We start from the raw sequence: 21,857 nt of genomic DNA, 5'->3' as shown, positions 1-21,857 counted from the left end.
TAGGTCAAGATTACCATAGACCAGTGGGTCCTTGAGGTGGTAAGAGACAGCTATGCTTTATATTTTGCTCTTCCTATCAAGGATGACTTTGTCATTTCCCATTGCGGTCTACTCACAAAGCAGTTGGCAGTCTGAGAAACTGTGGATCAGTTGAAGCTTCTGGGGGCTGTAATGCCAGTTCTTGTAGAGAAACAGAGAACAGAGAGGTATTCCATCTATTTCTTGGTGTCAAAGAAGGAAGGCTCCTTCTGGCCCATCCTGGATTTAAAGAGAGTAAATTCAGCCCTCAGAGTTCCACAGTTTCGCATGGAAACTTTAAGGTCAGTTATCGCAGCGGTGTGTGGAGGAGAGTACTTGGCATCTGTAGACCTGACAGAGGCTTATTTGCAAAGAGACATCAGGCAGGGCAATCAAAGGTTTCTGCGGTTCATAATTCTTCAGTTTTGAGCACTTCCCTTTGGGCTGGCACTGCATACATTCACCAAGGTGATGGTGCTGGCGGTGACGGCGATGTTAAGAAGGGAAGGAGTGCTAGTGCATCCATATCTGGATGATTGCTTCATCAGGGCAAAGTTGGAGGACCTCTGTCAGCAGTCGGTGCAGAAGGTGCTAGATTGGTTGCAGCCACTAGGCTGGATGGTGAATGTTCCAAAGAGCCAGCCCGTTCCCTTTCAGTCCCTGAAGTATTTAAGGGCGCGGTTCAACACACAAGAGGGGAGAGTGTGCCTCACGGAGGAAAGGATCTGGAAGCTTCAGAAACAGATTCATCGTTTGCCGAGGCTTTAGACGCCCAGGGTTTGGGACTATTTGCAGGTCCTGGGTTCCATGGCTTCAACCTTAGAGTTGGTCCCTTGGGTATTTGCACATATGCATCCTCACCAGAGGGCTCTTCTTTCCCGATAGAAAGGCTGAAGAAAGAGACTTCTTGGTCTTTCAATCAGTTAGAGATGAGAGCGGTCAATTCACACTGTTTGCCTTTCTTCCAAGATTACGAGATTGGTGAGAGTCCTTTGGGACAACACAACAACGGTGGCTTATATCAACCGCCAGGGTGGCTCAGGGAGGCGCAAGAGTTGGTCCTCTGGGGACCTGCACGTGGAACAGGGAGCATATCAGAGAATGCTATCCTGGAGGTTCTGGATTTCTGCTTTCTACCTAAATTTGGCTTCCAGAACCTCCCTCCCACATTTTCCTATGTTGGTGGTCACATGTACCACAACAGCCGGCTCCTCCCCAGCACTGTCTAAAATCCTATCTAGGTGATGCGTGAGGTCCACCAACTTTGCACCTGGCAGGCAAGTTACCAGACAATCCTCATGTCCACCAGCCAACCAGCACCAACTATGACAGTCCACCTAACCCTTCCATCCTTGGTGCAAGAGGACAATGCATCACATGGAGAGCAGGTCCTTGCTACAGGACCTGCTCTCCATGTGATCCTTGCTGCACCAGGATGATGTTCCCTGACAAGGAGACCTTCCTCCTCCAAGGCAGCACCAGGCCTGCCAGATTAGAGTTGGGATTTGGCTACTATGTCCCTGAAGGTCTCATCTATATACCTGTTATTGACGTCAGTGAGTCAGTTTTCTCCATCTGCTGGTAGGAGTGCATAACCCACTGGTGTGGATTGGCCTGCTTTCCTTAGAGGAAAGGAAATTCAGGTAAGAGAGAATTTTCCCCTTGCACTGTAAAAATAAATACAGACTGCATTCTTAAAATAATCATAATTTTCAGGATCTGAGAAGTCCTAAAACATGTCTGATCATTCTAACCAGAAAGCACCACTTTGGGGTATGTTTAAAACTACAAGATGTGATTAAAATGTTATTTCATAATGCAGAGTTCTTGCAGCTTTATTAGTCCTGGAGTATCGTTTTAAAAGCATTCCAGACTACACAGGACCTATATATGGATGTGAGTGCGAGTCAGGATCTGTATGATCTTGAAAGCCCATATACTACAAAAACATTTTTCTGATGATGTGGGGATTCACATACGCTTGTGTGAAAGGAAAGAGTTGGGTGGGGGATTCAGATAAGACTGCGCAAGGGTAAGAAGGCATCTGGGATAAGGTTGTGCAGAGAGAAGTGGTCTGAGGAAGAATTCAGATAAAGCAGTGAGGGAGAGAAGGTATCTGGGGAAATACATGGATAAGACTGGGACTTCTGAAACATTTTCTGTTTTCTCATTTTAAAAAATTTCTGAAACATGAATAATAAGGGAGAGTAGTGTCTTGGTGTATCTCCTTGTATAAAAATTAATGTGCTGTTTAACTATTTATCAAATTGTATATTTAGACTCCTAAAGAGGATCTGAATTCCAAGTTGGGGATGGATCTAAAAAGAGCTATGCTTCTACGTCTTGCTTCCAGAGATCCTGATCTGCACCCCAATGATATAACAAAGACAGAGGCCATTTATGACAAATACAAAGTGGGTATTCCTAGTATTATGCATGTGTTTTGTATTTGTTTATATTTTGGTTTTGCAAATCCATTCTGATTAACATTTTTTAAAAATGTTCTAAATGCGAATATTGCTGGCTGTTTAGATTATTACAGAGCTTTATGGTTGGATGTGGGAGAGTTGGGTGCTAGGGAGGGAACTATGTGGGGATTTTGTATCTCTTCTATCCAGTATAGTAGAGTACAAAGAAGGAACTTGGAAAACAAAAAAAGACTGTTCTGGATAAGGTGTGATATCTTGCAAGCGGTCATGCTCTGTTGCTGTAGACTGGAATAACCGGGCAGACTGATGATCCTGTTGGTCTTTTTTTTTTTTTACCATAATCTAGTATGTTGTTTTCTTAATGTGGAACTTGGGAGCTATCAAAGGGCACAATATCATTCTCATCAAGAATTAGGACTGAATTAGCTATGACACGTGGATGATGTCATCCAACGGTGCCAAATGGACTCGTCTCTCTTAGCTCATAGAGCTTTCTGCGACCACTATTGTGGCTTAATAAATCTTCCTGTCGGTTTGTGAGCCCTGTGGGACAGAGAAGTACCTACAGTACCTGAATGTAATCTGCTTTTAAGTGGCTGTTCAGCCAATGATATTGGGCACCATAAACTGGCTGCTGGCTTACCCAACAGATTTTTCAAATTTGCACAAATTGTTGTAATGTTGGATAAAGCAAGTATTTTTCAAATTTTATACAAAGGAGGATTCACCACTGATCTCTGTATGGTTTACATACAAATTTGATTTGATGCAGTTGGAAAGACTTGATGCCAAATATAAGCAGCTGCTGCTTAATAAGGAATACCAAAAGCCTGAAATGTATTGTGTGATAGTCACATATAAAAAATAAGAATACATGATATCTGTATTATGATGGAAATGGTTTACAATATGCTTTAGGTGTGTATGGGAGTGAGAGCAACTCTTTTTATAACTGGTCAGCTGTTTATAACTGGTAACTCTTTATAACTGGTCAGCTGTTTTGAGGTTTAGAACAAAAAGATGTCTCTGGCATGGTTGGTTGTACATGTTTTATGGATTACTGCTGATTATATGCACTGAGCTGCATCATTTAAATAAAGGTTTGTGAAAAAATAGATTTGGTCATTCTTTTTTTCACTGCTCCTTTGCAGCTCCTTGGCGTTCTCGCTAGCAGCTTTTGTTCAGGACAGAGTTGCAGCCGACCTGACAGAAAGTGACCAATTCATGCCATGTTAGATTGTTTGTGGCTCATAAGTTCACATACCCCTGCCAGAATTTGTAAGATGGATAGCATTTTAAGTAAACATGAGTGATCAGACAAAACACATCTTGTTATTTTTAATTTTTCCAATTAAACTATTTTATGCATCACAGAATAGCACATTTTGAAACCCGGATCTATGTTTATACCGAAATGTAGGTAGATCAGCATGAGCTGAACCATTAGGTGTTTGCCAGGTATGAGGTCTCGCAGGTTTCTTTATGAATTAAAAAATATATTGTGGGTTTCGGATTGACTTGTAAGGTATTTTTGTTTGTAATTTTTCTCTGATTTGTGGACTGGTGTTGTGGTATTTACATAAGAGGCATATAAATGTCTGTTGTAATTGTAAAGGATGATTATTGTCAGTGAGGAGCTTGTGAGCTTCCATGTATTTCATGTGATGATATATCAAAAGAAAATACCATCCACCCCCTAGAACAGATATTTCCTAGTTAGTTTCTGGGAGAGCGTCGCCAGAAGCCCACAAGAGAGATGTATTACTGTTAATATAAACCATTTACAAAAGAGATTGGTTATTTTGTTTTCAGTAACTTAGAATGCCGTAATGATGACAGATTGCCAAAGCAAATTATACAAAACTAGCTAGTGGTCCTCATATGGGGGGAGCAGGGAATGTGGGATGGATCGGGCTTGGAGGGGAGGATAATTAAATGTTTGGTTTGACATAATGTAAAATATCCCTAAATTTTAACACTTTTTTATTTGGGGTAGGAAGTGAGGGAAATAAAAATCAAATAAAGGCAGTGTAACTTAAAAAGTTTGAGAACCACTGTCCTTAATCACTAATACTTAATGTTGGAGCTCTCTGAGTATGTTCTGCCTGATTTTCAGTTCTGAATATAGGGTGCCTCGTACCTCGCCTAGTGCAGCCAAAACAGGACTGTTCTGACCAAGCAACTGTGTGGGGAAAATGATTTCAGTTTCTTTTCTACAGACTTAATCGTGACCTGTCTCAGCCTTTTCATTAGAATGGAGAAGGTGAGGGGTGCTAAAATATTAGTCCTGGGGGAATTCTGCACTGCCATGGAATGCTGACAAATCTATTGATAAAATATGGGAGCAGAGTTTGATTGGGATATAAGTAACATTTGTAATGGGCCTTGGAACATATGTTGTTAGTTTTTGGGGGGGGGGGGGGGGGGGTTTCCTCTGAATCTTTTCCTTTTATGCTTCATTAGATGAGGACTTGTATTTGATGCATATAGTTCATTTATTTCTTTTCTTGCTTTACTTTATTGTACATTGTTTGCTGTATGCACAATATTTTTTATTTTTTCATGTACAAAGTGAAAATTCAATTAAAAAAAAAAATAGATGGGTTTTGTCTGATCACTCATGTTTTCTTAAAATGCTACCCATCTTACAAATTCCTCCAAGGGTATGTAAACTTATGAGCACAACTGAAGGTGCTGTGATCCAAACGGATCCAGTGGTGAAATCATTTGTTTAGTTTTAGATTTTATATTCTGCTTTTCGGCACGTCAAAGTACATCATTTGTTGTTTTGCTAGTATGGCTACTCGCAGAGATGTGGGGCAGCTGCTTACAGCCACCTTCTAAAATACAGCTGCAATGTTTGAAGACTAGAATTAGGCAGGAATATTTATGTGCCGAAGAAGTTTCCTGTTAATGTTTTGTAATATTTCTGCACCTGTCATATCTTCCTGCATAGCATGACCATATTTATTTCTTTGATCCCATGTTTGTGCTCTGTTTGCTTACCTAGGAGTTTGTGATCCCACGAGAGGAAGCCGAGTGGGTGGGGCTGAGTTTAGAAGAAGCTGTGGAGAAGCAGAGGCTCCTGGAGAAGAAGGTTAGTGCTGGACATCTTCAGCGTTCCCCGCCAATTACTGGATCCCTGGCAACCTTTATTTTGTTTCCATTTTGTTGTAGGAGCCACAATAACATATTTGTCTGCCCACCAAAGTGTTTAAGGTTGTAACTGCTGCAATGTGCAGATTACCTTATTTTTATTTTTTAAGTTATTTATTTGTATGCCGCCTAAACCATGGCCCTAGATGGTGGACAAGCAAACATGCACAAAGTGAAAAAATATAAAACAAGAGAAAACACAAACATAGAAGCTCACATAACCTGGAGTTCAGTCAAATGTTCTGGAAGCAGAATTCAGTAGTTTATACAAAAAAAAAAAAAAATGCCTTCCTAAAGAAAATGCTCTTTGCCATCTTTATGAATTTATTTGTGGCTCCTGGGGCAAAGTGTTCCAAAGAGTCAGGGCAGCAACTGAAAAGGCCCGCTCTCTAGTGTCTGCAGGTCTGGCCGTCATGCTGTCCAGGAGTCCTCTCTGTGAGGGGCATGGTGCTCTACTAGGATTATAAATCCAAAGCAAGGCATTAGTCCAGGGTAGAGCATCCAGAGCTATGAATTTTATACTCTATCCACCTCTGGACTGGTGAAACATGAGGGTAAAGAGGCCCCATCTCAGCCATGAAAGCAGGTGATAGCCAGACGTTCCCCTCCCAACTTTATTAATTCTTAATTCTTGGCGGTGCACAGAGGGTCTGCTCAGCTGTAGAAGCACAAAAGCCATCTGCCCTTGCCCTACTGCCATCATGAATGAACTTGATCAAACCTTGTTGAATGTAACGGCCAGATATTTAAACCATTGGTTAGCTGTCAGAGATGCTTAGATGACTGAGGCTGCTTGGGTGTATGGTGGAATTATTGAATGTTGCTGCATTTTTACATATTTGAACATTGTATCAATTTCCTAGCGTGTAGCAAATGGATTCAGGACCAATGGGTATAGTGTACTCCTGATAGCAGTTGGAGACGGATCAGATTTCAATCTGACGTCAGCCCTAGTACATATATCCCTGCAGGAAGTGCAGCTCTTCAGTATTTTCCGTCTCCATAGCAGTTAGGGACTACCTACACGCTCTCACAGCGTTAGAACAAATTCAACGGAGAAAACCCAAATTTAGAAGAGAACTTACCTCTACAGACGAGCCCCGCTTTCCTGCGGTGACACCCTCGGGTCCCTCCCCCAGTTGAGAATTCCAGAGGTGATTTCCGTGGTCCCTCGGAGGTAAGCCTTGGTCCAGCGGCTGATTCGTGGCGAGGACCTAGCCCCTGAATTCGGGCACGGCTGAGAGGCAGCGGGTGCATCCTCGAGCGCGGCGGTGAAGGTATTTGCCCTCTCCCCCCGCAGCCGTAGACCGCCCAGGACGAAACCGGGAAGCGACGAAGACAAGGTAAGGTAGAAATCTTCTTCAAAGACTCCGGTCTCCGAGGTTCGAGGAGTCACACAGGTCGCCGGCCGGGACCAGTGCCACCAGGTTGATCGCCCCTAACAGGGCTAGGCCCCAGTCAGATCCAAGGGTCCTCCCACGTGGAGACCCTCCGAGGTGGTCGCCATATTACCCGTGTGGTCGCTGTCGCCATTTTGTCCCTATTCGCCGCTCTGTTCGCTGTCTCGATCCGGGCGCACAAGGCTAGCCAGGCGCACAAAATTACATGTGCGCATAAATTTACACGCACAAGTACCGTGCGTACAAGATACGTGCATATCATGTGCTTACTGGGCCGGGCGCATAACTGCAACTTGTGTGCACACCTGCGCGCACACACAACCCGCACGCACATTTTAGACGCACCGGAGCGCATAAAAATTTACGCGCCTATATCCATGGCACCACCGGAAACGGAGCTCAAGGCTCAAGGCCTCTGCCCAGCATGCCACATCAGAGCCGCACAACACAAAGAGGCCGACGCCCTGTGTGTCCAGTGCGAGGAGGCCCTGGGAGATCCAGCCCAGGCCCAGTCCCACCCAGGACCGAGCACTAGCTCCTCAATGAGTACCCCGGATCTAGCAAATTCCAGCGGGACACTCACTCAAACGGAAACCCCCAGGGACACAGCGCCCCCTAGCATGGATCCAGCATCTATCTCATGGGTGGAATTCTTCAAAGGCCTACACACCTTCGTTCACATGCAGACGGAGCCACAGCCTCCACCAGAAGACCTTTACACCCTAGGCCCCTCTAGGCACAGACTAATGAATCCATCGCCCAGAAGTCCCACCTACGGGGACACGGACAACTCGGAGAAGGAATCAGAGCCCCTGGAGGAGGGGGAACTCCCCCTGGGGACACTCACTGGACCAAGAGACGCTTCTTCACCAAGGACAAGCTCCAAGACCTGGTCACCCACAGCCTGAAGGAGCTTGCTATCCCGGACACAAGTGCTTCGGGGGAGCCTAAGACGAATCCCCTGCTAGAGGGACTCCGCCAGACCTCCCGCCATTTCCCTCTGTTACAAGCCGTCCAGCATCTAATTGACCTGGAATGGAGTGCTCCAGAGTCTACATTCAAAGGGGGAAGGTCTATGGCAGCCATGTACCCTCTGGACCCGGCGACCAAAGACCTTCTGACATGCCCAAAAGTGGATGCCATGGTCTGCGCGGTCTCGAAGCACACTACTATCCCAGTGGAGGGAGGTGCAGCACTCAAAGATGCTCACGACAGACATCTGGAATCTATCCTTAAACAGTCCTTTGACGTTGCCGCTATGTCCCTACAAATAGCGGCCTCCTGCACTGTGGTGACACGTGCCTGCTTATCACAGACCAGGAGCAACACCTTTGGGGAAGCCATGGAACCAGCAGAATCATTCCTTGCGGATGCTGCTTCCGATCTGGTGCGCACAGCGGCCAGAGGTGTGTCATTAGCTGTGGCAGTCAGGAGGCAATCTGGCTCCAAAGCTGGTCGGCCGACGCATCTTCCAAAACGAGGCTCACAAGGATGCCCTTCAAAGGATCCCTCTGTTCGGCAGCGAACTAGAGAAACTGGCTAACAAATGGGGCGAGTCCCCATTGCTGCGGCTACTGGAGAACAGGAATAAAACTGAGTCTGATCACAAACACTATAGCCAAACCTTTAGCAGACATCATTAACTGCTCTCTCACCCAAGGACATGTCCCGAACCAACTCAAGTTAGCCATGCTCAAACCGCTCCTCAAAAAACCCAACTTACCTACATCAGACCCAGCTAACTTCAGACCCATAGCAAACCTCCCTATGATAGCCAAAGTTATGGAGAAAGTTGTCAACAAACAACTTACAGAATTTCTTGACGAAAATAATATCCTCACTTCAAACCAATTTGGCTTTCGTAAGACTATGAATACCGAATCGTTACTAACATCTTTATCAGACACTATCATCTTCAACCTTGAAAAGGGCCAACCTTGCCTCCTCGCTCTCCTGGATCTCTCATCAGCGTTTGATACCGTAAACCACACGTACCTCCTGCAATGATTAATAGACATCGGCAAGTCAGGAGCAGCTTTTAACTGGTTCAAATCGTTTTTGGAGAACAGATCATACAAGGTCAAGATAAATAACAAAGAGTCCCACACCATCGAATCCAAGAGGGGGGTACCGCAAGGATCATCCCTCTCTCCGACACTTTTCAATATTTATCTGCTCCCGCTATGTCAACTACTCACTAACCTTAAGCTAAGACATTACCTATACGCGGATGATATTCAAATCCTCATCCCTATAGAAGACTCCCTACACAAAGCCATATCATACTGGAATAAATGTCTGTCTGCTATCAACAATCTACTCACCAGCCTCAACTTGGTCCTAAACAAAAACAAAACCGAAATCCTCATTATAGCACCGGAAAACTATACCCCCCCTTCACATTCTAACACTAATCAACATCTGGACACCACCGGGCACTTCATCACGCAACAAAGTTAAAGACCTGGGGGGAGTCATAGACAGCAGACTCAATCTCAACAAATTCGTCAACAACACAACAAAAGAATGTTTCTTTAAACTTCAAACATTAAAGAAACTTAAACCACTCCTCCTATACAGGTACTTCCGCATGGTTTTACAAGCCATCATACTCCCAAAATTAGACTACTGTAACTCTCTCCTCCTAGGCCTTCCAGCATGCACCACCAAACCACTTCAGATGGTCCTGAACGCCTCAGCAAGAATTCTCTCAAATGCCAAGAAAAGAGATCATATCACCCCAATCCTCCACTACCTCCACTGGCTTCCAATTAAATACAGGATCCAATTCAAGTCTCTAACGATGATACATAAGGCCTTATACAACATCGCGCCTCTCAACTTAACATTTCAAATTCAACTACACACATCCGTAAAACCTACCAGAAGCGCTTATCAGAACAGACTAATCACACAACCGGCGAAATCCGCTCTAAGGAAACGTGCAGTCGACAGCGGGCCCTTCACTTTGGAACTCGCTCCCTCCAGACCTGCGTCTGGAACCATGCCACACTACATTTAAAAAGAAACTTAAGACTTGGTTGTTCAAACTAGCTTTCCCCTAGAACCAAGAACAGGAAAATAGTCTTTTCACTCCCACAATGATATTTTCAGATCTATCTTATTCTTCCTTATTCAATTAGAGATTCACATATTCATGCTGTCTACATACAGTCTACATACATATACTCATGTGGACTTACATATCTCCATGTTATTTATTGATTTATTAACCGCATGTTTATTAACGGTTTAATAGTATTTACTATTTGCTTACTTCTATTAATTTGTTTCAAAGTAAAAACTTGTTTACTTCGTTTGTTTCAATGTAAAAACTTGTTTACGTCTTTTGCTCAATGTAAAACTTCGTTGTTTAATCCTGTTCTATGTAAACCGCTAAATGTAGCGATTGTTACTGTTCTATGTAAACCGGGGTGATATGTATATTATACAGGAACCTCCGGTATATAAATTATTTAAATAAATAAATAAGAAAAACCAGCGACCCTTCCCCCAATCTTCCAGGGGCAGATGTTCACAGCGCTTCAATCCATATAGAAACACTTATCATTTTGGTAGCCCTTCTCTGTATCTTCTCCATCGCAATTATATCTTTTTTGAGATGCGGCGACCAGAATTGTACACAGTATTCAAGTTGCGGTCTCACCATGGAGCGATACAGAGGCATTATGACATTTTCCGTTTTATTCACCATTCCCTTTCTAATAATTCCCAACATTCTGTTTGCTTTTTTGGCTGCCGCAGCACACTGAACCAACGATTTCAATGTGTTATCCACTATGACGCCTAGATCTCTTTCTTGGGTTGCAGCACCTAATATGGAGCCCAACATTGTGTAATTATAGCATGGGTTATTTTTCCCTATATGCATCACCTTGCACTTATCCACATTAAATTTCATCTGCCATTTGGATGCCCAATTTTCCAGTCTCACAAGGTCTTCCTGCAATTTATCACAATCTGCTTGTGATTTAACTACTCTGAACAATTTTGTGTCAGCTGCAAATTTGATTCTCACTCGTCGTATTTCTTTCCAGATCATTTATAAATATATTGAAAAGTAAGGGTCCCAATACAGATCCCTGAGGTACTCCACAGTCCATGCCCTTCCACTGAGAAAATTGTCCATTTAATCCTACTCTGTTTCCTGTCTTTTAGCCAGTTTGCAATCCATGAAAGGACATCGCCACCTATCCCATGACTTTTTACTTTTCCTAGAAGCCTCTCATGAGGAACTTTGTCAAACGCCTTCTGAAAATCCAAGTATACTATATCTACCGGTTCACCTTTATCCACATGTTTATTAACGCCTTCAAAAAAGTGAAGCAGATTTGTGAGGCAAGACTTGCCCTGGGTAAAGCCATGCTGACTTTGTTCCATTAAACCATGTCTTTCTATATGTTCTGTGATTTTGATGTTTAGAACACTTTCCACTATTTTTCCTGGCACTGAAGTCAGGCTAACCGGTCTGTAGTTTCCCAGATCACCCCTGGAGCCCTTTTTAAATATTGGGGTTACATTTGCTATCCTCCAGTCTTCAAGTACAATGGAGGATTTTAATGATAGGTTACAAATTTTTACTAATAGGTCTGAAATTTCATTTTTTAGTTCCTTCAGTACTCTGGGGTGTATACCATCCGGTCCAAGTGATTTACTACTTTTCAGTTTGTCAATCAGGCCTACCACATCTTCTAGGTTCACCGTGATTTGATTCAGTCCATCTGAATCATTACCCATGAAAACCTTCCCCATTACTGGTACCTCCCCAACATCCTCTTCAGTAAACACTGAAGCAAAGAAATCATTTAATCTTTCCACGATGGCCTTATCTTCTCTAAGTGCCCCTTTAACCCCTCGATCATCTAACGGTCCAACCGACTCCCTCACAGGCTTTCTGCTTCCGATATATTTTTAAAAGTTTTTACTGTGAGTTTTTGCCTCTACAGCCAACTTCTTTTCAAATTCTCTCTTAGCCTGTCTTATCAATGTCTTACATTTAACTTGCCTATGTTTATGCTTTATCCTATTTTCTTCTGTTGGATCCTTCTTCCAATTTTTGAATGAAGATCTTTTGGCTAAAATAGCTTCTTTCACCTCCCCTTTTAACCATGCCGGTAATCGTTTTGCCTTCTTTCCACCTTTCTTAATGTGTGGAATACATCTGGACTGTGCTTCTAGAATGGTATTTTTTAACAATGACCACGCCTCTTGGACATTTTTTACTTTTGTAGCTGCTCCTTTCAGTTTTTTTCCAACAATTTTTCTCATTTTATCAAAGTTTCCCTTTTGAAAGTTTAGCACAAGAGCCTTGGATTTGCATGCTGTTCCTCTTCCAGTCATTACATCAAATTTGATCATATTATGATCACTATTGCCAAGCGGCCCCACCACCGTTACCTCTCTCACCAAGTCCTGTGCTCCACTGAGAATTAGATCTAAAATTGCTCCTTCTCTCGTTGGTTCCTGAACCAATTGCTCCATAAAGTTATAATTTATTCCATCCAGGAATGTTATCTCTCTAGCGTGTCCCGATGATACATTTAACCAGTCAATATTGGGGTAATTGAAGTCTCCCATTATTACCGCACTACCAATTTGGTTAGCTTCCCTATTTTCTCTTAGAATTTCACTGTCTGTCTCACCATCTTGACCAGGTGGAAAGTAGTATACCCCTATCACTATAGTCTTCCCCCGACACACAAGGGATTTCTACCCATAAAGATTCAATTTTGTATTTAGTCTCATGCAGGATGTTTATCCTGTTGGACTCTATGCCATCCCAGACATAAAGCGCCACAACTCCTCCCGGGTGCTCCTCTCTGTCATTGCGATATAATTTGTACTCCGGTATAGCACTGTCCCATTGATTATCCTCTTTCCACCATGTCTCTGAGATGCCAATTAAGTCTATGTCATCATTCACTGCTATACATTCTAATTCTCCCATCTTACTTCTTAGACTTCTGGCATTAGCATACAAACATTTCAAAGTTTGTTTTTTGTTTGTATTTTCATTCTGCTTTTTAATTGATAGGGATAAGTTAGAATGTTTTAGCTCAGGTGAATTTTTAGTTACAGGCACTTGGACTATTTTTCTAATTATTGGAATCTCACTGTCGGGATGCCCTAATTCTAATGCATCATTAGTATCCTTTGAAGATACCTCTCTCCGAACCATGCGCTGCTGAGCGACTTTCGGCTTTCCCCTTTGTTCCAGTTTAAAAGCTGCTCTATCTCCTTTTTAAAGGTTAGCGCCAGCAGTCTGGTTCCACCTTAGTTAAGGTGGAGCCCATCCCTTCGGAAGAGACTCCCCCTTCCCCAAAAGGTTCCCCAGTTCCTAACAAAACTGAATCCCTCTTCCTTGCACCATCGTCTCATCCACGCATTGAGACTCCGGAGCTCTGCCTGCCTCTGGTGACCTGCGCGTGGAACAGGGAGCATTTCAGAGACTGCTATCCTGGAGGTTCTGGATTTAAGCTTTCTACCTAAGAGCCTAAATTTGGCTTCCAGAACCTCCCTCCCACATTTTCCTATGTCTTTGGTGCCCACATGTACCACAACAGCCGGCTCCTCCCCAGCACGGTCTAAAATCCTATCTAGGTGACGCGTGAGGTCCGCCACCTTCGCACCAGGTAGGCATGTTACCAGGCGATCCTCACGTCCACCAGCCACCCAGCTATCCACATTCCTAATAATCGAATCACCAACTATGACCACCGACCTAACCCTTCCCTCCTGGCCAGTAGGCCTTGGGGAGATATCCTCAGTGCAAAAGGACAATGCATCCCCTGGAGAGCAGGTCCTTGCTACAGGATCCTTTCCTGCTGCACCTGGTTGGTGCTCTCCCATCATGAGACCTTCTTCCTCCAAGGCAGCACCAGGGCTGCCAGTCTGAAGTTGAGACTTGACTACTATGTCCCTGAAGGTCTCATCTATATACCTCTCTGTCTGCCTCAGCTCCTCCAGGTCTGCCACTCTAGCCTCCAGAGATCGGACTCATTCTCTGAGAGCCAGGAGCTCTTTGCATCGCATGCACATGTACAACTTCTCACCAGTGGGTAAAAAATCATACATGTGAAACTCTATGCAAAAGACTGGGAAGCCCCCCTCTTGCTGCTGGATTGCTGCCTTCATCTCAATTTTGATCAGTTCCTACTTAAGTTTAAGGTTGCTATGGGAGTAGGAATGTGTCTAATGTCCTTTAAATGTATTAGTGAATTCACTGTGTGTCTGGTAGTGGCCTACCGGGGTCTGATCGAATTCTCAATAAAGTTTTTGTTGATGGGTTGTGTTTTGTTTTTTTTTGTTTTTTTGTGAAAGTGGCACCTGCCTATAAATCTAGGGGTGGGTGGGTGGGTTGGGAAATACAAACAGTCTAACTTCAGTTTGCCTGAGTGACTCACTGCTCTCTTGATTAACAAATGTTGGTCCCTATTCAAACCCAATCACACTACCTCAACACCTTTCCAAGGTGAGTAACTGAGCTGAACTATTCAACTTTTTTACTTAGGTATACACTGCTCCTAGCTTATTTCTAGCTTCTGGCTACTTTTTGGGTTTGTTTTTTTTTCAATACAAACACTCAGTTTGTATTAAATACAAACACTCAGTTCTTTAAAAGTCTGCAGAACACTCAGTTCTGCAGACTTTTAAAAATACACTACCTACTGCTTACTAGCTACCTTATTGACTATTTAAAAATACAAACAGTCTAACTTGTTTATTCACTGCCTTTCTGACTATTAAGTCTGATCTAGAATTATCATTTCGCTTATGTAAATAAACAAACGCTAATCTTGCTCACTAGTCATCATGAGGTTCGGCCCCCTGCCTCCCTCCCATATTCCTTTGTATATAGTAATTTATTGTATATAGTAATTATCTTCGTTCTCCCCCTCTTTTTTCCTCCTCCCAGTTAAGGCAACCTTGTTATAATGTAACTTTTATGCTCCTTCAAATTGTCACTTGTTGAATGGTTGGTTATAGTTCTGCTTAGTTCGATGTAAACCGAGTTGATTTGATCTGTATCAAGAAAGTCGGTATATAAAAGCCATAAATAAATAAATAAATATTAAAGGCACAAACACACTAAATAATATTCCCAAATAGTTAACTTTGCCCCAATACTTTTAAAAAAGACAATGTCCCAGGCAAAAACTTACTGATTCCTTTCAGCCACCAGCAAGGTGATCCTCTCCTCTCAGTGTTCCCACTGGAATGTGGGTTACTGAGCTCTTCCCTTCTAATTTATAATGTGCTTCTAAGGTAAATTAGTACAAAACAGTCCCTTTAGAGATTTACACTTCAGTTAACTCTCTTAATCCCAGCGTAGCAGGCTTTAAAAATAATTTTGGACAAGTTCCTATAGGCGAAGTCAGTAAACTGTTATTAACCAAGTTGACTTAAGAAATAGTCAGCAATAGCAGCATGGGATCTATTTAATGTTTAGGATCTTGTCAGGAGCCTGTGACCTGAATTGGCCACTGTTGAACAAAGGATACTGGGCTAGATGGACCCTTGGTCTCAGCCAGTATGGCAAATTAATTCCTCTCTGTGCCTTTTCCATGTTAACAATTCCTCAGCTGTAGAAATGTACATATTTGATTCAGCCAGAAAAGCTACCCAACAGGGTAAGCACCAATTTTTGGTTTACCCAAATAACCCCTAATTATCTGGAAAATAAACACTTAAATTTACAATTTATAAACACCTAAAGTCATAAGTCCTAATATTAGTTTATTGATTGCTTGTACTTGGTATATGCCTGGAAAAATATGTAATTTTTCTTCAGTAAAAACAAGTATTCTATAGAAATTACGATAAGATTGGAAAAAAGTGGCAACTTTAGTTAAATTTGACAGATCATGGATCCTTGGTGTTTAGGGTGAGGAGGCTGCATTTTCCCCTTTTCTTTTGTGTGGTTCCACTGGTCAAGTCGACCTCTTACCCCATATAGAAGGTACAGAGAATTGTGTTTTTACACAGGTCACTGTCGTCTTCCTTTTATTTCTTGTTTTGGTGAATTTTTGGGAAAAATGTGTTAGATACATAAATAACAAGTCTAGGACGTTATATAAACAGATGCATTAAATGTAACTCAGTTCTATTTGTTGTAATTCACGTATGCTTTAAGCTTTATAATCCTGTTTGCTGTTAATAAAAATGTTTGAAATAAGAACTAGGTAAAGCTGCCAGGCAGGGAGGCAGGAAAATGGAGCTTGTGCACAGGTGTGGTGAGCGCGCTCCAGTTGCTCATTTCTGTGATAGGACTGGCACTGCTCTATGCAGTCAGCACTGCCAACACCCTGTGAGAAATGATTATCATCTGGGGAAGGGATGGCAGGAGGTCATAATACTTAATGTATCTGAATGTGACTTAACCATGAAAAAGCGGGAGCTAAATATACAGTAAATAAATAAATCTTCTTTAACATACACAAAGTCCTCTTAAGTGTTGGTCATCAAACCCCTTTCTCCAGTCACCACATTCCTAGACATCTGCTGGCTCCACCTGCTGATGTATCTGTACTCTTAATAACACCACATGCACCCCTTTAAACCCGCTTCCTTGTTATCACCCACCCCCCCCCCCCCCCCCCCCCCCGAACACATACATATTCTCTGCAAGGGCAAAGTTTGAATCTGCCTAGGGTAGCAAAAAAAAAAAAAACACTTTTGTGGTGGCCTTTGCACAGCTATTCTGCATCTTTCAAATTAGCTCATTTGTATTTGTCTTTCAGGATCCCATTCCTCTCTTTAAAGTCTGTGCAGAGGAACTTGTTCAGCAGCTGGCAGCACAGAAGCTTACAGAGCCAATGCTGGTACAGAAAAAACAATAACCAGACTCCAGTATCTGATGTAGTAACAGGTAACTCCAGGAACCTCTGGTGCCAGCCCTCTGCTACAGAAACCACCAGTGCCAGTCTACTGTTGGTGTCAGATGGCTCTCCAGGAACCACTGGTGAGCGGGCCTCTGGCATCAGTCCCACATGGTAACATCCAGTATCTGAAGCAGTTGCATGGAGGATACCCTCACTTCACAGAGACATGAAATCTGACATGAAGAATGAACCTCTGAAATCTTACAAATGTTATCACGTGTTCTGGAGCTTAGTAAGAAGAGGAGCCAATAGTATGAGCCTTAGCTGTGCTTCTGCCCTGTACACAGCAATGTACAGGGCAGAAGCTTGAGCTAGGATGTAAGGACAGAAGGTGTCCCAGGATCACCTGACTAATGCAACACCAATAGCTAATGCCATGTTTAAAAATGAACTTCAGCTGTAATGTATCAAATATGGTAATAAAGATCATTTAAGTATTTGTTGTGTATCTGCCTTGAGTTGTTTCCACAGACTGAAAATCCTTAGTACTATGCTAAAAATTAATGTTGCCTTTTGCCTCCCACTGTACTCCCATGAAGGTAGAATGGCTCTGGCTTAATTGTGTTTCCAAAACCAGCAAACATTGCCACTGTGTGAGCAACCGTGTTGAACACTGCTGAAGTCTGGGAGGAGAAAGGACGAAGGCTTCTTTCTTTCTAACATTGGCAGAAATGCTATTGACAATAAATTCACTTAGGGCCGGATTTTATAAAGTTGCGAGAGCACGTACTTTTGTTCGCGCACCAGGCGCGAACAAAAGTACGCTGGATTTTATAAGATACGCACGTAGCCATGCGTATCTTATAAAATCCGGGGTCGGCACGCGCAAGGGGGTGCACATTTGTGCAACTTGCGCGCGCCGAGCCCAGCGCACGCTGCCTGCTCCCTCCGAGGTCGCTCCGAAATCAAAGCGGCCTCGGAGGGAACTTTCTTTCCACCCCCCCGCACCTTCCCCTACCTAACCCACCCCCCCGGCCCTATCTAAACCCCCTCCCCTACCTTTGTTGGCAGATTTACGCCTGCTAGCGGGCTGCTGGCGCACCATCACCTGACCCAGGGGCTGGTCCGGAGGCCTCGACCATGCCCCCGGGCCGGCGCCACGCCCCGGTCCTGCCCAGAACCGCCCCCGGACACGCCCTCTCCCGCCCCTTTTACGAAGCCCCAGGACTTACGTGCGTCCCGGGGCTTGTGCACGCCGCCGAGCCTATGCAAAATAGACTCGGTGCACGCAGGGGGGGGTTGGGGTAGGTTTTCGGGGGGTACGCGCGTATCCCTTTGAAAATCTACCCCTTAATGTCATGCCTTACTAACAACAGAATATAAAATGTTAACAAAAGGAAGCCTAGGGCAAAAGGAATGGAGCCACATACCCCAAGCAGGGACTTGGAGAACTTATTCAGTTACTCAGCAAGCTCTTTTTTTTTTAAAATTTTTTATTTATTCATCTTTTAATAATATACAAAATAAACTTTTGCATTGAAATACAGAGAATTAATTAGTAACATATTTACTCTCAACATAGAGAGATTATAATTGACAAATCTGGAAACTTCTCTTGTTACATAGGAAACAATAGGGGGGGGTTGAAACAGTACTAAGGAGATTAAAGGAAATTATTTTAAATCATTCTTTAGCATCCTTAACCTTACCCTTAATACACATACTCCTTTCATGATACACTAGGTTGTCTCCTCCCATCCAAAAAGGCCCTAAATTGGTCAGGTAAAAAGAAAATATAAGTATTTCTGATCAGCTTAATTATGTACTTACAAGGATAGCGCAGTACAAAACTGGCTCCTAGTGCTTGAGTTTCAGACCTCATTAACAAAAAAGCCTTTCTACGCTGCTGTGTAGCTTTAGCTAAATCTGGGTAAACACGTACAGGTCCACCACAATATAATTCATTCATATTTTTAAAGTAATTTTTCATTATCTTTGAAACACTTGCTTCATCATAAAAGGTAACAAAAAGTACAGCCCTGTCCACAATTTCAAGAGTTGAGTTTTCTAGGTAATCGGTTAGATTTTGTAAATCCAACCTTTGAACATTTAAAGTCCCAGAGACAGAGTTGTTTCTTTTCGGTAGAAAAAATAATTTTTTAACGGCAGGAATCTCATCTAACGGAATCTTTAAAGTCTCCATTAGGTATTTCTTGAAGGTCAATAAGGGAATCTCACCCATAACAATCGGAAAATTTAATAACCTTATATTTAGATGCCTCATATAATTCTCTATAGATTCCAGTCTCCTCGACATGCTCGCCCTTTCAGATAATATAGTGGCATTTATACATTGGAGACTTTTTATTTCTTCATTAACTTTCTTTAAAGATTCTTCATGCTCCTGAAATTTCTGCAGATTTTCCCGTTCCTGTGTCCCAGTTTTAGCTACAATCTCGTCCAATTTTAAGGCCTGGTTGTCTAGTTGGTTTGACATCCTCACCATGAAATCCCAGATTGTATCCAGAGTAACAACTGCTGGTTTAGTACATTGCTGTGAGAATGATTTCCTTACCCCACTTTCAGCAGTCCCGCTACTTTCTCCCGATGTTGAAGGGGTAATAGCTCCTGCTTCCTGTACTTCACCTCTCAGCGAAGCAGACTCTTGGGTTTTCGGATCATCTCCAAGCAAGCCGGCGTCTTCTGGGCCACCCGGTGACATCATCGGGTAGAGCCTTGGCTCCTCCAACGCTGACTTGCGGCAAAGCTCTCAGCGGTGTTTTTGGAGTTGGAGGGCTCAACGAAAGCTCCCCAGGAGAGTAAAGTGCTCCTCTCGCCTCCTCTCCAGCGGGGGTTGAGACACTCAATATGGGTAAGGATGAGGCGAACTCCGATATTAAACGCTGTCCTGTTGAAAGGTCCGAGTCTGGTGGATATACTCGGACCTTGCCTTTCCTCTTATGAGGCATTTTTAAACGCAGAAATATTACCGAAGCTCACTGTAGAATCTCGGTAAGACAGAGCAGGAAAGGTTGCAGCCTCTCAGGATGCCATCTTGGTTCCGCCCCCCCTCAGCAAGCTCTTTGATTGACTTGTGCACAACCAAAGTTTTATGCTACAGCAGAACATAGCCTTCACCAAAATTGGGGTGGATACATGGTAATACCAAGAACACGAGGCTACTACACAACAGTTCCATTACATTCTTCCCATGTCTTTGCCCCACCTGTTTTCTTTCTTGCTTGTTAAATCATCACTTTCTCCTCTGTAATATTGCATCCACTCTCTCGGTAAGAACCCTAATCTATACTCTTGTCACCCTAGATTAACCTCAGCCCTTCAGTATTTCTCAGTCTCCAGCAGATGGTGGACATACCTCTCCTTATGGGGATTGCTGTACTTTTTGGAAGGAGATATTCTACATTTAAATTGGAGAAAAAATTGAGCCCTGCTCTCCTGCGGTGATACCTAAAGGTCCCTCCCCCAGTTGAGAATTCCTGAGTCGATTTCCAAAATCCCTTAGAGATGTGCCTTGGTCTGGTAGCCAGTTCCCAATGTGAACTTTGCTGCTTAAGCAACTGAAACGCAGCGGGTGCAGGAAGCCAAGTGCGGCAGTGACAGCCAAAGCCCTCCCCCCCCCACCCCCCCCGCCGCAGCTGGAGATCATCTCTGTACTCAGCCAGTATGCGCTGAGCCCAGGTAAGTGTAAAAAAAGAGAAGAAGATTTACCTTCCAATTCAGAGACATTTGGAGGGATTTTGGTAAGACTTCCTCTGGTCTCCTTGCTCGGAACGCCGTACCGATGTCATTCCTGATCCCGTTGGGGCAAGGGAAAGTGGACTTCCGAGCAGTTTGACCAGCCCCCTGGTGGGCTAGGCCCCACTTTATGCTTGGTTGGCACACCACATGGTAGACCGCGGCGGTGCCATCTTGCACACACTGTCTTTGTGCATGCCATATTGCCCTCCATAGAACGTCAGTACGTGCAGTATGTATATCGTTTATGTGTACATATGCACGCAGCCTACTAAGCACAGAATACAAGTAAAGCTGGGCGCACAGGCTGTGCATGTGCCTCGCCGCATCCCGTCTAGGCGCCCAAAATCTATGCGCATAAAATTTTAAGCGTGAGCCGATGGAACACACAGTTACCGCTGCCAGTGGCTCCGGCAGCCAAGAAACATATGCACCGTTCTCTCTGCGCTGCTTGTCATATTAGGGCTTCACAGTCTGACCTGGATTCCAACTTATGTCGGCACTGTGAGGAAACCCAGGGAGAGTTGGCCTCCCCAGACTTTGCTAAGCCCGGCTCCTCACATTCAGAGGATGGGTTAGCCACAGCCTTAACTGGAAGTACCCTGGGTCTGGGTCATCCATGGGAGAGAGAAATTCATTGGCACCTACCTCTACCTCCTGGGCTAGGCATGGACCCACTGCGTTCTCTTGGATGGAATTTTTCCAGGGTCTTCAAGCTTTCATGCAGGTGCAGTCTGCTACCTCAGCCAGTAAACCCTCCCAGTCCTATCAACAGACCTCGAGCCATGCCTCGCCTCACCAAGGGTATCCCTGACAGGGACCCAGACGGCACAGATGAAGAGGAGGATAGAGATTCCTTGGAAGATGGGGGAAATTCCCCCTGGTTTAGAACCATATTGGACCATGTTATGGTTTTTCCATAGAGATGAATTGCCGGCCCTGGTTTCCCAGACCCTGAAGATGCTGGAGTTCCTGGGGCGGACTCTATGACAGAACCAAAGGAGAACCCCATTTTGATTTCCATATGGAAAGTCTCTTGCTACTTTCTAGTACTGGAAGCCATCCAGGAGTTGATTGACCTGGAATGGGATGCCCCAAAAGTAAATTTTAAAGGGGGACGAGCGTTAGAAGCTCTATACCCACTGGATCTGGCAGTGAGAGAGCGTTTGTGTTTCCCTAAAGTGGATCAGCTGGTCTGTGCCTCTCTAAGCGAACAACTATCCCAGTGGCGGGAGGAGCAGCCTTAAAATATGCAC

The 21,857-nt window shown here is 43.8% G+C and overlaps 1 protein-coding gene across 3 annotated transcripts in view; it reads left to right on the top strand.

Moving 5' to 3' along the window:
* Positions 1-17,358, top strand: part of MRPL28 (mitochondrial ribosomal protein L28) — a 64,416-nt gene extending 47,058 nt beyond the window's left edge. For all 3 annotated transcript variants that reach the window (XM_029576185.1, XM_029576186.1, XM_029576187.1), the window contains exons 4-6: positions 2,298-2,432; positions 5,458-5,544; positions 16,765-17,358. In XM_029576185.1, coding sequence (XP_029432045.1) covers positions 2,298-2,432; positions 5,458-5,544; positions 16,765-16,863 — 321 coding nt within the window. In that variant the 3' untranslated portion in view covers positions 16,864-17,358. The remainder of the gene's footprint in view (positions 1-2,297; positions 2,433-5,457; positions 5,545-16,764) is intronic.
* The last annotated feature ends 4,499 nt before the right edge of the window (positions 17,359-21,857 follow it).

The sequence above is a fragment of the Rhinatrema bivittatum genome, chromosome 14 (assembly GCF_901001135.1).
Source record: "Rhinatrema bivittatum chromosome 14, aRhiBiv1.1, whole genome shotgun sequence".
NCBI classification, from domain to species: Eukaryota; Metazoa; Chordata; class Amphibia; order Gymnophiona; family Rhinatrematidae; genus Rhinatrema; species Rhinatrema bivittatum.
Note: the sequence above shows the minus strand (reverse complement) of the source record. Positions and strands in the feature narration are given on the sequence as shown.